General features: G+C 50.0%; 1 protein-coding gene across 1 annotated transcript in view; it reads left to right on the top strand.

Moving 5' to 3' along the window:
- AR (androgen receptor) overlaps nt 1–14194 on the top strand; it is a 60462-nt gene extending 46268 nt beyond the window's left edge. Inside the window, exons 5-8 of the mRNA XM_055818419.1 lie at nt 4746–4890; nt 5726–5856; nt 6384–6541; nt 7524–14194. Coding sequence (XP_055674394.1) covers nt 4746–4890; nt 5726–5856; nt 6384–6541; nt 7524–7679 — 590 coding nt within the window. The 3' untranslated portion in view covers nt 7680–14194. The remainder of the gene's footprint in view (nt 1–4745; nt 4891–5725; nt 5857–6383; nt 6542–7523) is intronic.
- The last annotated feature ends 3109 nt before the right edge of the window (nt 14195–17303 follow it).

The raw sequence follows: 17303 nt of genomic DNA, 5'->3' as shown, positions 1-17303 counted from the left end.
CAGAATCCTACTCCATAGCCAGAGGTGATTTGCTATCTAGAATTTGTTTGAATTGTATTTTGGTGTTTTCAGTTCCCAGGTCTGTAGGTTGGCTTGGCAGCTTGGCACTGGGCAGGCTTCTGAGAGGGGCGAATATGTGCAGGGGTAGAAGTAATGGCAACAGAAGCCAGCAATTTAAAACAGTGGGATGCAGTTGTTTTCATCAAAACGGAAAGACCTTCATGTGGTCTGTTGGGAGGCTGTTTAATGAACGCTGTTGCTGGCGAGGTGCAACAGCAGACTGGAGGGCTTGATGGTCTGCTGCTGCATGGCAGCACAGCCTGCCTCAGCCGTGAGGAGGAGGAGGACTGCCCGTGGCTGAAGCCAGAGTGGCACACCTCATCAGGCACTCCTGGTACTGATCAGGCAAACCTGGCTCTGTCCCCTGCCCAGCCAGGCAGCCCAGCAGTGGGTGTCAGCTGCCTTATGGAAAGGCTGTGTGGTCCTCAGTAGATCCACGGGAAGGGTGGGAATGTTATCCCTGCTTCCTCTTTCTCCATTATAGAAGCTCATCTGGCACAAGCGTCAGCTTAACTAAGCATATGCAGCTCTGCAGGTCAGTTATGATAGCTATTGATGCAAAGATGCAAAGGTTTCCCTTTCCAGTGACAGCTGCCAGTGGGAGGAGGGGGAGCTTGCACCTGCAGCAGAGGTACCCCCTGTCTGATAATAGTGACAATAGATTAATATTGGTTAACAGGTGATTATTGACCTTGCATCCGGCACTGAACATCACCTGTATACCAAGCGTGGTCAATACGCAGTGAGCTGATGCTGCGCTTCTTCCCACCAGGATTCAGTGATACCCTGGGAGCCAGACTGCACCGGGCAGGAGCGTTTTGGCATCCTGCTTGCCTGCAGCGGCAACATCAGCCGCTGTCTAGTGGAGAAAATGTAATGTATGGCCCTTTGGGCCCTATGCAATTGAAATTCTGCATAGGAGAAGATGGAATCAAACTGGTTTCCCTGGAAAGATAAAATATTCACAGCTTGCCAAAAGAGCTGCTGAAACACAGAATTAAAAAATCTAGTTAAATCCGTAAAATCATTCCACTTCAAGGTAAGTGGAAGGAGTTTGTATTTTCCCTTTTCCACATACATCAATTCAGTAAAGATTTAATTTAAAGCAGCACTGAGACGCATTAGTTTAAAGATCGTTTTAACTGTCGGTAAATGAACATCTTCAGCTCATTCCCGAAGCTGTTGGGACATCGGTCTGTGACAGCCCTGGTCTGTGGGTGCCGGGAAGGGCTGTGCGTAGCGCAGCAGTGGAAGGGCACGGGCAGCAGAAGGCTGCGACCGGGCGGGCAGGTGAACACCCTTCGTGTTTTCTGCAGCTTGGTGCACGTGTGATGAGGTGAAATACTCCACCTGGTATTGTGGGAGGTGGAGGCATTTATTAGAGCTGTTGCAAAATCTGGGTGTACTTGCCATTAGTTGGGGCTTTATGGGTGTTCAGGCCACTGCTTGATTGTTTTTCCTGTTTCAAATACAGTGCCTTACAATGTAATTAAATCAACATATCTGTATAACTCACCCTTTAACTATAAAGGTGCAATGAATTGTGCATCTTTTTCCATTCTCTGGACAATAACATTTCCAGCTGTAAAACGAGTATTTCTTTATGTTAGGAATGTTACTTACAGTGACTTGTGAGGTGTTCAGCTGCTGATCTATTAGGAAGGTATCATTCTGGCATTGAGAGACAATATACAGAACTTACCTCCAAACTATGCTGCTTTACAATTATTCACAAGAAAAAGGTTATGCACTGACCTTTTTCAAGTCATCGGTAAATTTAATTTTACTTTTGCTATGATTTCTTTCTGTAGAAGGTGTCTTCATTTGGGTCTCTTCAAAATATGCCGGTACTAAAAATTCAACAATATATTGTAGTGTTAGGCTTGTATTAATTTTCTTCTACAGGTATTTTGGCCATACATCATCTAAGATGCCTGGAGCAGGGAGGCTTCAGGAAACGATAGGTATCTGGTTTCTGAAAATCAGGGTTGTTTCAAGGCATTTCAGCTCCGAAATGGGAAGCAGGGATTCCTTTTAGAGGTCAGGCACGGTGTTTCTAGAACTTGTTTTTGTGGACAAGCAGAAAGCAAACTTGAAGTCCTGTAACAACAAAACTGTTGTGTTCAAATGCCTTTCCTTAAACACTGATAAAGCTTGTGCAAATATTTTTTCTTTTAGTGAACATAATTACAAGGTAATGAACAACTGCAGCAAAGTCCCTCTTGCAGCAGAGATTGGGAGACACAGATCTTTCCCCAGACGGCTGGACAGCTGACCCTGGCTGTGCCGGGCTGGCAGCCCTGGGCGGGTGCTCAGAGGCTTCGGGGCTGGGTGCGCAGGCACGGGCAGTGCTTGGAGCATCACTGCAGGCAGGTGAGATGGGGAGGTGCTGCCAGGGACGCTGCTGGCGGCGCTGGCGCTTCCAGCGGCTTCAGCCTGTTGATGCTGAACCCAGCAAAAGAGGGAGGGACCGTTTGTGTGAATTAGGGTTAAATTTCACAGTTTGCTGTTCACTGGTATGTTTTCCATCTCCAAGTCACTTACAGAGTACAGGGTTCCTCTTCGGTGTGGGGATTTTACGGGCCTTGCTCCCAGAATGGAGGCATGAGGGAAGCCAAATATCAGAGACCTCTGGTTTGCCCTCTTCCTCCCCCACCTCATCCTCCCCATCACGCCTTGGCTCACAGTTCATGTCTGGCCCTACAGCACCTCTTGGGCCCAGCTTCTCATTGGGAAGTTTCTGCACCTTTTCTGAAGACAGAGCACTGACTGTCATAGATACATTTGCATTCATAGGGTTTTCTTGCCTGCGTGGTTAAGAGCATCTTTCCTGGGAAGCTGCTCCGCCCTAGCAGTGGGTGTGTGTACTCGCCTCCCTGTGCCAGGCCTGCACTGAACCTTTTCCAGAGCTTCCTTCAAACTATGGAAGGAGTTTTGGCCATCAGTCTTCAGTTTGATTTGCTCTTTCCTTATCACTCTGTTTTTTAGTAGAGTGTTGTCTGCTAATTCCCTCAGAGGACAAGATACATTTTTCTAAAAAGAAAGGTTTTTTGTGGTGTGCAGTACTGTAATTAAATATGAAAATCTTAGACATGTCCTAGAGATGAGTATGGCTGATTGTATGAAGTCCTTGAGGTGCCCAGGTGCCTGGTTTGTGCTCGTGCGCTGTTCGGGGGTCCCGCTCTGGCTGCCAGAAGGTGGGTGTCCAGCCAGCGGTTGGGGTTTGGTGGGGCACTGCTCGTGTGCAGGCTTCAGTTCTTTGATCCGGTGACATGCAGGCTGAAAAAGGAGAATGTACAGACGTGCAGCAGGTTCAGTCAGCAATAAAACACCGTTTGTGCTCATTTGCAGTTGACAGCTTCCCAAGCAAAAGACAGATGCTTGCCTCAATGAGTTGTAATAATGCATAACTGCAGATGTTAGAATTGCTCTAATATTTGATTGAAGTAACATATGATTTTCTTGAAACCAGATTACATTTGACTACTTAACAAGTATCTGGAAAAACATACTGTGTTGGAGGTGATGTTCATGCATGTGTTGTAAACATGCCTCGGATTTGACTGTGAACCACCATCTGAGAATACTAATTTGAATTTAGTTGATACTTTGTTTAGCTTGAGATTCGGCAGAGGTTTTCATATTCATTTTCATAGTCATTGGGTGAATAAATACGTTGTGTGTTTGACAGAGAAACTAAAGCAGCCTGTGAACCATGCTATGAGGCGTCAGGGTTACTTGCTGGCTCTGAGCGTTATATGTTAAAATCCATTTACTTAAACTTGGTGAAGTCCTAACGGGTTGAAAATAATGGAAGTTTTTTGGCTTATGTCCTTGGGTGCCAGAATTGCACCAAAGGAGGTAATTGGTTTGGTGAGGGCTTGTTTCTGCCTCGGTGCCTGGAGAAGGCGAGCTGGTAGATTTGTAAGTGCTGGGGCTCCGGCTGCGCTTCAGCTGGTCAGCGCAGAGCAGAGCGAGCGGAGCCGCCTCGACTCCGGGGGTCACTTACCTGTGACATTACTGTTGCGGATGGTGGCTGTGAATGGTTCACAGTGGAGGCTTCGGGGTGATGCAGTGGCTGCAGAGCAGATGCAGGGTGGGTCTTGGCATCTAATTAGTGCCAGAAATGAGGGCGGTGGCAGGGTGAGCCTGGTGCTGGGGAGTGGGACCTGCTCATCGCCTCCATTTGAATGTATGTGCTCAGGCACCGTAGGAGCTCACTGTCCCACCCTGCTGTGCCTTTTTTGTCCAGTCTGTTGCAGAATGATGCTTGTTCACCTCACGGGGTCTTGCAAAGCCTTCAAATACAATTTATGAAGATCTTTGAGACTCTTAGGGGGAAGACATCATTTATTACTGCTTGTCATTGCCTTCCTTTAAAATGGTTTTCTTCTTGTGTTTGTCACCTGGTCCTTATCCCCTCCTTGTGTCTGGGGATCCCCTTTCTCCCCTCCCAGTTGCAGTTTTGTGCTTCAGCTGTTTCTGATGGCCCAGCAGGGTGTGAACCCCTGGCTGCTGGCATCCCAGCTGCGTGCCTGCATCCTGGGGTGAGCTGAGGTTGGGCTGTGGACCGCTGTGTCCTAACAGGAGCGTGGCAGGAGAGCTGGAGTCTGCATGAAAACAGTCCTGGTAACTGCAGGAACCCAGTATTAATTTGTAACATCCCCCTCTCATTTTTTCAATAGGATTTCGCAACCTGCATGTGGATGACCAGATGTCAATAATACAGTACTCTTGGATGGGCCTTATGGTTTTTGCTATGGGTTGGAGATCTTTCACCAATGTCAATTCCAGGATGCTTTACTTCGCTCCAGATTTGGTCTTCAATGAGTAAGTGCAAAATAACAAGAACCTAATATTGTGCTTTTTCTGGGTCAGACTGTGAGAAATGAGAACCAGACAAGGAATTCGCTTGCATCATGAAATGGACAGCTTGAGTCATCATGCTTTCAGAGCTGACCAACAAAACATTGGAGGGCCCGGCTTTTCCTCTCTTAATTGCTCTGTGGTGATCTCCAGGAGCAGTAGGGACAGATGCAATGTCTCTCCTGGTCCTTCTTCTCTTTCCCTCAGCCTTGCCTTGGGTTTGACTTCCATCAGGGCACCAGCAGATGCTGGCTGTGAAGGGCTGGTCTGTACAGACCTGCCTTTTTTCTAAGGGAGAGTTCCCGTTTTCAGCTTCGTTGGTCAGCTGGAGTGAGCAAAACCAGAAACTTTTATTGTAGGTTCCTGATGAGTTCTCACTGATACACCATCAGCTTAGTGTTGGGGAGGGTCTGTTGATGCTGAGGTAGAAGAACTTAAAAGCAAATAACTGAGCACAGCAGCAGGCAAAACCCAACCTCCTCTCCGAGCTCATGTTGTGCCCGTCATGGATAGCTACACGTGGTGAACCATTGCAGTTGTTTTCCAGGAAGGCAGAGGGTCGAACGAACCCTGCAGATCCCGGGTAGTCATCCCTTTCCAGATGAGAAGGGTTACACACGGGCATTTTGGAGAACATTCCCCTCCTGCATGCGGGCCTGTTGCTGCCAGCATCCCCCGAGACAGAGCTGGGGTTGTGGGCGCAGGCCTGTGCCTGGCTGGTTGGGCAGCGTGTCCTCCCACACGCACCGCGGGCAGCACTTTGGTGTCGGTGCCGTGCTCACGCGTCATGCCCTGGCAGGTACCGGATGCACAAATCCCGCATGTACAGCCAGTGTGTCAGGATGCGGCACCTCTCTCAGGAGTTCGGGTGGCTTCAGATCACACCCCAGGAGTTTCTCTGTATGAAGGCTCTACTCTTCTTCAGCATCAGTAAGTACTCACACCCTTTCCTCAACAGATCTCCTGTTGCTGTATCGCCCTAGAGATGTCTGGTGCTTTCCCTGGGCGTGTGCATGTAGTACCCAAGGGATGGTCTCCTCTCTGCTTCAACCTGAGCGGCACAGAGGCAACGAGCTGCCAAGCATAAGGGTATCCCCACCCAGCCCCCCTGCAGCTAGCCCACCCCACCTCTGCACAGGGCAGCGTTTCTCCCGTGCAGCTCTCGCAGGAGGTTGCTCCCAGCCTAACTGCTGTCCTCATGGGGACCTCCGAGCATCAGCTGCTGAGCAGGACAGTACCGCTGCAGTTTGTTACATCAGCACTCTTTTTTTAACGAGTGCTAAACAAGGATCCTGGGGTTAGCAGGAGTCCAACAAGCCAGTCAGAGTGAGGGCTGTTGCAGAAGCAGACCTTTCCTCTTAGGTCTGCATTGACCACTTCTTCAGCCTTCCTCTTGATTTTTTATTCTCTGCACTCTCTGGGCTACTCCTACTGTTTCCTTCTCATCTTCCATCCAGTTCCAGTGGATGGTCTGAAGAACCAGAAGCTCTTTGATGAACTTCGAATGAATTACATTAAGGAACTCGACCGTATCATCGCTTGCAAGAGGAAGAACCCTACCTCCTGCTCTCGGCGATTTTACCAGCTCACCAAGGTCCTGGACTCCGTGCATCCTGTAAGAAAGGACAATGAAATGTCTTATTTATACACATATGAAATGATATAAGAAACTTTTTACAGTGAGAATGAGAACCTGCCCAGGGTCGTGGTAGTCCCCATCTCTGGAGGTTTTCCAGATATGATTGGACATGGCGCTAGGTGGCCTCGTTCAGGCTCCCTTTGCCAGGGAAGGTTGGACCGGGTGGCCTTTTGGGGTCCCTTCCAACCTGGGCTGTCTGATGATTCTGTGATTCTTTGTGCTTTGTTTTTTTAACTCTTGGCACACCTTTGCAGGGACAGTGTTACAGTGTGCTCCCAGAATAAGTGAAAGAGAAAAGACTCTGCTGGGGGAGTGCAAATTATCTGTGTCTGTTGCTCCCTGCATTGACTACTCATGCTTGGGTTTATGGGCTTCTTTTAGCAATGAAAAGCTCTTTGTAGATGATATTTTTCCATCATCAGCCTAGCAGGACCGCTCAAAATCTCAGTTCCCCCAGTGAATCTTCTCCGATGACAGCAGTCAAGACAAGTTCTCTATTTGTGACTTAACGTTGTACTGGTGAGACGTGAGCTAGACCATTCCTCTTGCCTGGGGCTCAGCTCCATGCCCATACAGTTATGTGTCTACAAGCAAAAAGTAATTCTTTGTAAGTGAAGTCAGCAGCATCTGTGCACAGTAAGATGTGTTTCTGTAGGAGTAAGAAAGTGCTTTTTTCGTACTTCCCCATTTTTGTGGGACTCAGTAATGTCTGAGTGCAAAGGACCATGGCAAAAGACGCTATGTGCTCCCAGGCTGGGCAGTTCCTTTGCTCACCCTCGGGATGCAGACCCCCCATCTGATAGCTGCTAGCACAGCAGGGATGGCCAGAGAGCAGAGCAGATCCCAGTGCAGCAGGGTCCAGCCCTGACCTGCTGTGCCTGCTAACATCTGCTCGGTATCTTCCCAGAGAAATTGCTGACCAAGGACTTATGTGTAACAAACTTCCTTCCTTTCCCAGATTGCCAAGGATCTGCATCAGTTTACATTTGACCTTTTAATTAAGGCACATATGGTGAGCGTGGACTACCCTGAAATGATGGCCGAGATCATCTCTGTGCAGGTTCCCAAGATCCTGTCTGGAAAAGTGAAGCCTATCTACTTCCACGCACAGTGATCTGCTGGAGGGACCTCCCAGTCCTGCCGCCCCCATGCCAGCTGTCTCCTGCCCACTATTTCTGCACTTCTGTACTGCAGTGCCTTGGGGAATCCCCTACACAGAGGTGATGTGCCAAGAAGATGCACAGTAACAAGCGACTACCTGCTGGGATTCCTGAGATTTCTATTTTTCCTGAGGTACCTCTGAACTGAGCTGCCTGCTGTGGCTCCTGCCTGGATCTGGCTGGCTGTGCTGGGACAGGGGACTGTGGCACGGCGGCAGCAGCACCATGTCTACACTTTCTCATTTGTGTGTTTTCCACAGTGACTTTTAGTGGCCTGGGGCAATGGGAGATTGGGAGAAATGCCAGCAGTTGTTGGGTTTGGAGTTTTTTTTAAGAGAAGCAGATTGAACCTGTAAGTTTGGGTGTGGCTTACTTCACTAGCCTCCTTCATGACTTGGTTTGCATTTATGGTGCTGGGAAGCAGATGGGCTAAAATATTGCAGTAGAGAAACAGAGAAGACCTGGGGGGATGAGATGAATTGGCAGAGCCTGATGAATTCCCAGGACTGCTGCAGGGTCAGAAGGGTGCCGTGCGCACTGGCTCGCTGCGGACAGCACGCGGCTGTCATCTGTGGCACCACAGACCCGCCTGCCCAGCAGCATGGGTGAGTGTTCATACCAGCTGATGGGGTGGTTAGGGGTTGTCAGCAAAAGGGCTGGAGAGGATGACCCTCGGAAATCCCCAGAGATGGTGGATGGCTGCTGTTTTCCACCTGGGATGTTTTTCCTACGAATGGTCAAGCTGGATCTCGGTCTGCCCCACAGCCACCTGGGTGCTCAGCGATCACATTCCCATCCCGCAAGTGCCTGACGTCCTCAGACCACACGCTCTCCCCTCCTCCTGTGAAACCCCCTGCCCAGCCCCTCACCAGCTCTGCAGACCCTGGGTTTCCAGCTACACTACTTATTTTCCGTTTTTCCGAACTCTTCTTTCCAATGCCAGCAGATGAGCATCCCAGGAGCAAAGCAGTGGGGCTGGGCTCTGTGGGACCTGCAAGGCCACAGGACACCTGCGGTTAATCCTGTCCTTCGGGAGGTGGCTGTAGTAGCTGGCCGGTGCTGCCATGGCGCTTTGCGGGGCTGTAGGGGCAATGCCGAAGAGACCTTCTGCCCTTCTGAGCAGTGTATATGCTCCTGCTAATTGCTGTGGTTGATTAAAGCCCAGGGGGACGCTGTCCCCCGTGCACCAGCCCGTATGTGCCATCCCAGGCGCACCATCCCATGTGTGCCATCCTGTGTGCATTGTCCCACACGTGCCACCTGTCCCCAGCAGCTCTACGTGACATGATGGTGGCCAGGGCTGCAGCTCTGCCGTGAGGATGGATAAATGTGCCCTGGATAACAGGGGCACTCGGCCCACAGCCGGCAAACAGCAAAGGGTGATCGGTCTGCAGCTGCTGGTGACTCCCAGAAGCCAGGAACATCTGAGAGAAGCAGCTTGGTTTGTCAGGCGTAAGCGCACCTGACACCCGTATTTAGATTTCCTTGGTGGGTTCTGCTTCTCACAAAGTGGCCGAGCCTGCGTTCCCTGTGGTGTTTGGGTTCCCCCCCCTCCCGCACAGCTGTGAGTCCCCCAAAACTGCCCAGTCAGACCTGGCCGGGGGTGTCGGCAAGTGCAGCATGTACAGGCTCTGGCCAGGGTAACGCTTCCCATCGTGGGCTGCAATGCGGTCTGGCTTTACCGACACAGACATCTACAAGGGTTCCTCGTGCTGGCACAGGCAAAGAGTAAACCCTTGCCTTGCTGCACAGGGTTCGTTGGCAGGTGGCGGTTTTGCTGTTGTGGTACAGAGTGGAGCTTGTGGCAGAGCCACACCGGCAGCACTTTGGCCCTCCGGCACAGAGACACCACAGGCAAAAGCAAATGCTGGAGTCTGGAGAGATGAACTTAATCAGACACGTGCATCACATCGCGCTGTGATCCCCATGTGTAATACCAGCTGCTTGTGTTTTTCAGATGTCCTTAAAAGTAAGGGAATGAGGTTTAGGCCAATTGATCGCCATGTACGTGTTGTGCAGAAAACAGTGCTAATGCTGCTGCTGCTTGCACCATTCACAAGCTGAGCATCACCGTCGGCTCTTCAGGCAAATGCCCTCATGGTACCTCTGGGTTCCTTGCAAATGCTCAGTAAAGCAAACAATTTTTCTGATACTTTTCAATCATGCAGTGGGATTTTCATTAAGGGAAGGGGCAGGGATAAAACCCAAAACTATTGAAAAGGAGGATTTTTCTTTACAGTTGTTTGTAATGGGTCTTCTTCCCTTGCTAGATATGGCACTGATCATGCTCTTCCTCCTGAAATCCCTTCATGTAGGTGGCAACAGAATCCATAGATAACCTTCCTGAATGCCAGCCAGCAGGGTGGTTTTCTCAGTAGCTTTTCTATTTCAGAGGGCTGCAAGCATTTTAGATGTTGCCATGATCTACTAATATTTGCAAATGAACCAGTAAAAGTACCCTGTTCATGCATTCCTCTCTTGAACATTTTCTGACTATTAGCCGAAGAGTACAGTGAACAGCCGGGTGGGCAATGCCCTGGTTGCTGTCATCAACAGGAGGATGTTTATGAGCAATCTGAATGGCTCCTTTGGAGAGCTTTGTATTTTGCACAAGCTTATGTTGGTAGAGTTTTCATTAGTTAATGAGAGTGGAGGTATCCTGCTGGGTACTTTTCTGCTGGTAGATTGGGAAGAAATCAAACTTAAAAGGGATTTGCATACACTGATTTGCTGGTGGAAGCATAGTGTGAATGAAAGATGGTTGAGAAGGGGATACCACTGTGTATCACCTGCCAGATGCATGCGGCTCAGGTGTGGGCAGCCTCTCCGGCCAGGTGAGCCTTTGGGAGGGAGCAGGAGCTCACGTGAAGTACCCCGTGCCGGTGGGCAGGGGGGCGGTGGGGCTGCCCTCCTCCACCAGTACCCCAGACCTCCTCTGCGCTCCAGTGGGGCACTGGAGTTATGTTCTCTGTCTCTTCAGCATCAGAGTAAACATCTGCAACTTTTTTTTATTCAAAAATTGAATTTTTGTGATATTACTAGAGGGGTGAGTGGAGAATGTGGGGAACCAGAATCAGTAGCACCTGTATGTGTATTTGCGGGGGGTGGGGGGTGGGCCTTTAACACTGTTTCCTTGATTATTTTCATGGGCTGCTGCAAGAACTGGGGAAAAAAGAGGCTTAAGAAATACCAAAGTCCACATCCTGCCATATATCTTTGCACTTTGTGTTTTCTTCTGCATTTTCTTGTCTGCTTTTGCTTTAAAAAAGTGGAGAATTTCACCATCTTCATGATCATGTAGAAGCTGTCCCTGTGGCTCATATCCCTCAGGGCAGCTGAGTCTAGGCAAAGGGACCCCTGTGGCATTGCTGGGTGGGGGGGACCCCCGTGGCATTGCTAGCAAGCGCAGCCAGGAAGCAGACCATGTCCGACTCCCCTTGGGTTTCACTGGCTCTGCTCCAGATTACCCGGGCAGCGTGGGGGCTTTTGTGCTGGCTCACTCTGGGTCACGGCTCAGGCCATCGGCTCCCACTGAAGGCCGCAGGTGGAAGATAAGGAATACGCAGATTGGTGTCAGCATGGGAGCAGCATGGAAGGGTACCTCACGAGATAAAGGGTGTGAGGTGAGGTTGCCTTTAGTTAGTGCAGGAGAAACTCTTTCTCCATCCTGTGTAATGCCAGAAGTGAGCCAGAGGATGCAGTGCAGCTGCACACCTGGGCAGGCAGCGTTCCTGGACCGGTGACCACAGACCTTCACCCACCTTCACCCAGCAGTGCCCTGCCACCACCATCTGCAGCCAGCAGGGAGCAAAAGGAAGAGCTAGAGCAGCGGCTCTCTGCTCAGAGAGGGGGTGTGAATGTTTCTGGAGAGCCTGGCAGCATCTGAACACTGCTCCGGTAGAAGTCAAAAGGCCCTTTGTGTTGGAGGTGCGAAGGAGGTAAGCCACGAGCCTCGCACAGCGTGCCCGGCAAGGTAAACGGCAAGTGAGTCACCCTGCGGAGGGAAGGCGGGACCCCTCCGCCTTCTTTTGCACTTGTTGCTCTGGCCTGTGCGGTGCCGATGGGGTCATTGCCATGGTTCGTAGGGATGCTGAGGTGGTACCCGAGGTGTCGCTGCCTCCCAGAGAGCTGGCCTCCCTTGCGGAGTCACCTGCCGGCACAGGCTGCCTCCGCAGCTTCCTGCTATGTGCAGCTGTTGCTCCACTTACTGATCTCTCCCTAGGTTATTTCAGTGATATAATATATGTTAAACATATATATTTATAAAAAAAAAAAAAAAAGGCATGCCCCATTTTATATTGCTGACGGTATCTATTTAATGTAATGCTCTAAGAGAGTTTCTTTTCTGATGGCACAGTGATTGCAACTATTCTTCAGGAGATGAGTCGGTATGTGCCAATATTAATGGAAGTTTTAATTTAATAATTTGTGGTGGTTAGGTACTGCCCAGTTTCCAATGGTCCAGCCATTCATCGCATGAATGGAGCATGTGCTGGCATAGTCTGGTGTCAGTATCTGCCACTCCAGCTTTCTTGTAGCTGATTCTGGTTAGACGGGGATGGTATTTGCACTTGGGGGACAATGGAGTGTCTTTTATTTCTGCCCTCTTTGGCTGCACAAAGTGTCCTTGCACTTTTGGGCAGAATCCTGGAATTACAGAGAGAAACCAGCTACCAAACTGTTTCAGAGTAGACTTTCAACAACCGGCTGAGTCGCGCTGTGCACTGTCACATCCTGGTGCCCGCCATGGAATGGCAGGTGACCCGCACACCAGCAGCTGTGCGAGATGCCAGGGGACTGGTGCCACACAGCTGGGGCCACATGCGTGGCCCTGGGCCAGTGACTGGCTGCTGGCTCTGGGCATAGCGGGGCAGCCCAGCTGCAGAGGGTGCTCCAGCCTGGCTGCAGTGGGACGTGTGGGGCTGGGGGAGCCGGTGCAGCCTGCCTGCACCCACCTATGCTCGCTCAGCTGCCCGCAGCAGCATGGAGGGGCTTCTGCTCGTTCCCCTTTAAAACAGCAGGGGAGCCTGCACTTGTGATTCAAAAAGTAAATATCTGCACCACATGTAAAACCACAGCAAATTTATGATAAGCTGCTCTCTGTGCCAGGTATTTTGTGTTCTGTGGCAATTTTATGCTGGTTTTATTTGTTAACATGTCTCTGTAATAAAAAGAGTTCTTTATATCGATATATTTTATTTTCTTGTAATAAGCCAAAAAGCTCATTGCTGGTGCCTTTTTGCCTGGGGAGTACTCCAGCCCACAGCTATAGTCATGGAAGTAGCAAAGCAGCATAATGTCTCTGCAATTGCTCGTTTCACCATAGCTAAGTCCCAAAGCAAACACTGCAGCGTTGCCAAAAGGAAAAGAACAAGTTGTCTGCAGAATGGGCAAAAAGACCTTCAGGTACAGTAACGTGGTGATGTCCCTAGGCCTGGTCCCAAGGTGAGGGCTAAGCTTCCAGCTCCCTGCATGTGACAGAAAAAGCCTTGTCCTGCCTCGGTGGGACTTCACTGCTGTGTTGCAAACCTTTATCCTATGCAAGATGTGCAGTGAGGTCAAAGCATACATGTATCATTTTATTACAGTTGCAATTCTATTATGGTTGCAATGCTGTAGTTTGTTTCAGTCACCTTTAAGAAATGGCAGTGTCACCCGTGTTAACAACACCTGAGGCCAGATTCTGTTTCTAGAGAAGGATGTTAGTTGGATTGTTGCCACTGCTGGGGTTTGGGTTGAGGTTTTTTTAATGGGAACTGGATACATTGAATGAGGAGAATAGAGACCTACAATATTATGTCATCAAAACTGGAGAGCAGTAACATCTGCTGCCTTGGCCAGCGAGATGTGGTGGAGGATGCCCAGGAGATGACCGTGACTCAGAAGTCACCATACAGATCTGAAGGACTTTTATTTTCGTAACCAAAAAGAGGAGCCCATCTGGCATCTAGGAGAAAGACAAAACCAGCTACACTATGCTAGGGGAAATTAAAATACTCACTTTTGGACTGTTTCAGTCTGTACTTGGGTCCCATGCAAGCCCTCAACCTGTGCTGTGTCACAGGGCAGACCTTGACGCTTGGTGTTCAGCTCTTTTTGCAATCCTAAAATCTGTTGTTCTAAGTATATTAAAGGCAGAATCTTGTTTGTTGGAACACAGCTCTGTGTGTGTGTATTTGGCTTTTGTTTCAGTTATGTGCATGAAAAATGTTATCTGGTGTGATGAATATTAGCTCTTGAAGATGCCAGGAATAAGTGGGTCATTTTTCAGTGGACAAGGCTGTGTGGGGTCATTCATAGGCTATTTTTCAGTCAGATATTGCTGTTAATCACATCTGAACTGTTAATTCATTGGCACATCAATTGACTAATCTTTTCATGTATGCCTCTTTGGGTCTTTTAAATTGAATTTCATTTGATTAATGTATTTCTCAAAGCAAGGAGCTAATAAAGGCCAGTGTCCTCCTCCTCTTGTTGTTGTTCTGAGTATCTTTATGAGCAGTTGTAAATCCATTCTGCTGGAACTTCTTTAGAAAATTGACCTATGCTCTCCAGGTAATAAAAAAAGACTGTTTATCAGCCCACTTTTTAGTTCAAGGCACAGATGTGAATACTGCACAGGGTCAAGATTTTATTCACTGTGAGAGAAACAAAAAAGCTTGGAAAAAAAGATAATACTCATCAGTCTACAAATAGCTGGCAATGTCTAGTGTATAATTGCACAGCAGCTGTACATGTACCAGTACCCTGCGAGCTGAAAGCACAGGATACTTAGCAATACAAAAAGCCTTGCCCATGTGGAATAGTGTCATGTTCTGTCATCTGCAGAGAATCTTGTCCTGTCCCTCTATTTGAGTCACAGTTAAAAACGTGTTATTTTCAAAATTCACTCTTGGTCAACACTGAGAAATCCACCACCCTTCATGGGCTGTGGTGTGGTCTCAGACACCTGCCAGCCTCTTAGCCCCAGTGTCACCTGTCAAATTTTACTTGGCCACCAATGTCCCTAGGGACATCCCGGAGCTGCTGGTCCAACACAACATGGGGTGACAGACCCAGTCCTTCATGTGGCTGTGCAGCTCCCGGTCTTGCACTGCCCTCAGGCCTCTTAAACAGGCTGCAGCCCTGCGGCTCACGCAGCTCTTACCTGCACGGGAGTGGTATGGGAATCCGTCTGTGTGTCTGCGAGGGGCTGGGGCTGCCCAAAAGGGCAAATCCATTTCATCTGAATGAGTTTTGCTGTTACGCTCCAGCCACTTCTGCTGCACATTGTGCATCCATCCACCACAATGTTCACTGTGACTTACAAATCACAGACACCCCTGCCCCTCTCTAGCAGCACACGAACCCAGTGCCAGCTGGGCGCTGCTGCCATGCTGGAGCAGTGCTGGTGCTCATGCAGAGCTGCCTTGGAGTGCTCCAGAGCGGCCCTTGGAAAAGCCTCTGCTCTCCAGCTGAGCAGCACCAAGGTCAACGAAAGTCCACTTACCGTGGGAAAGAAGAAGGTGATCATGATGTGCAAGTCCAGGATAGGTTCGGCCAACATCTTACTTCGTATGTCCTTGCTCTCTGCCAAAAGCCAAGAGCACCTGGGTAAGACACGATCGGTGAATGCCTGGCAAGGACAGCTTCTGATAAGAACAACCATCTAATTAGTCAGCTCTCTGCCTCTGCTCTGAATTCAGAGCACAAGGTCTCCAGATTAAAGCTGCCAGTGTCACTTTGGTCTCTTTTGGGAAGCCCTTGTCCTTGCTCACAGACATACAAAACAAGGGCTCCAGGGCTCATTTGCCCCCTAACCGGGTCACAGAGCTGCCTGTGCCGCGCCGATTGCTGCCCCGTCGGCTCCGGTGGGCATTCACCATTCCCCAGGCAGAGGAAGAAGGCTGGGCCAGGGAGATGGGGTGGTGCAGGTGTGGGAGGGTGAGCGGAGAGCCCAGGGAACCAGGGCAGGCACTGCCTTGGCAGGGGATGTCTCAGGGTGACATAGAACCATTTAGGTTGGAAAAGACCTTTAAGATCAGACATGTTTCTACACAAACAGGTAGACACACAAGAACTTCTATGAAATCTCATGAACATGATGCAAAACCAGACACTCTTCCCCTCCTTGCTTACCACGGCACAGCCCCGTTCCCATCAGGCTGGCAGGGAGGTATGTGGCCAGTTGCACTGTCCTTGGCAAAGGTCTTGCTCTGGAGCAGAAACCCACCAACTTGAATTTCAAGAACGCAACACTTCCCAGCAGGGAGGAGGACTTGCTGGGAGGTCTGAGCGCTGCAGATCTCTACTTGACACTGCCAGGTACATTTTTCTGTAGGTCTCTGTAGATTCCTGGCCCTAACCCTCCTGGCCCAGTGAGCAAACAGCCCCTGTCCCAGGCAGGCTGCTGGGTGCCCTTTCTGGACTTTCGTGATAACAAATGCAGTTTGGGACCTTTCCCTGAAAGTCTCCATCAGCCAAGTGAGCGGGGCAGCTCGGGGACATGGCAGCACATGGGGTGCAGCAGGCTGTGCCTGGCAGGGGGCCTGCTGGCTGCATGATGAGCTCAAACAGCAAAAACCAAGTGAGGAATCAATTTTTTTTTTCTTTTTGGTTTTTTCCTCCTGACAACATCCTATGTCAAGCAGCCCTAAAATGGCTCCATGCTTTAAAGCAGTTTGCTTGCCTCTGTCCTTAGAATAGCCAGTGGGAAATTTTTAAAACAGAAAAATTGTTCCATTTCCTAAGACGATAATGAGCTGCTTTAAAGACAGATTTTGGCAGTGGTTTACCTCTCCAGGGGCCCTGGGAGCGCTGCGCGCTGACTTAGCTGCACCAGCTAACCCTTTCCCTGTATGCCTTCCAGCTGTGTCGGGGTCTGGGCTGCACTGGAATGGGCCGGCCGAGGGGGATGCTCTGCACCACATTATTTCAGGAGATGTGGTTGGACCCCAGCCAGCAGCACAGCCCAACCCCCTTCCAGCGGTGGGGACAACCCCATGCACTGCTTGGCCAGCATCCCCATAGGAGACCTGCCTACTGCCAAAGTGCCATGTCAGCGAGGGCTCCCTGCTCCTCCTCCAGATGTGGCCATGGTCTCCTGTCCCCGATGGCCCCCTGTCCCTGTTGGCCTGGGCAGCTCCTCTATCCCCCTCACCAAGCCAGGCTCAGCCCTGCAGCGGGCAAGCAATGTGGGTGCTGAGCCATGCTGGCAGGCAGCCTGGTGCCTGTGCACGCAGCCTGGGCCACACACATGTCCTGCCTCTGCATTGCACTGCGGGTTCAGAATCTGGTCCTCCAACTGCCCGGTGACCGACAAGGTGTCTCACCCAGTCATAGAACAAAAACAGGACCAGAAGCCACCAGGACACAGCTTTCCATGGGTCCCAAACTGCCTGAGGACTATTTAAACAAAGCAATTACAGACAGTGGCCCAAGACTGCTGTCTGTGTAAACCCCGGTGGCAAGGGACCCCCAGCTGTGAGGAGCCCAGTGGGATGGCATGCCCGAGGCCACAGGGCCTGGCAATGAGCAAATTAATTGCTTACTATGAAGTCCTTTAAATCTAATTTAGTTTCACCAATTTGCATAACAAG

This window comes from Falco peregrinus, chromosome 13 (assembly GCF_023634155.1).
Source record: "Falco peregrinus isolate bFalPer1 chromosome 13, bFalPer1.pri, whole genome shotgun sequence".
Taxonomy (NCBI): Eukaryota; Metazoa; Chordata; class Aves; order Falconiformes; family Falconidae; genus Falco; species Falco peregrinus.
This window is presented reverse-complemented; position numbering and strand designations above follow the sequence as displayed.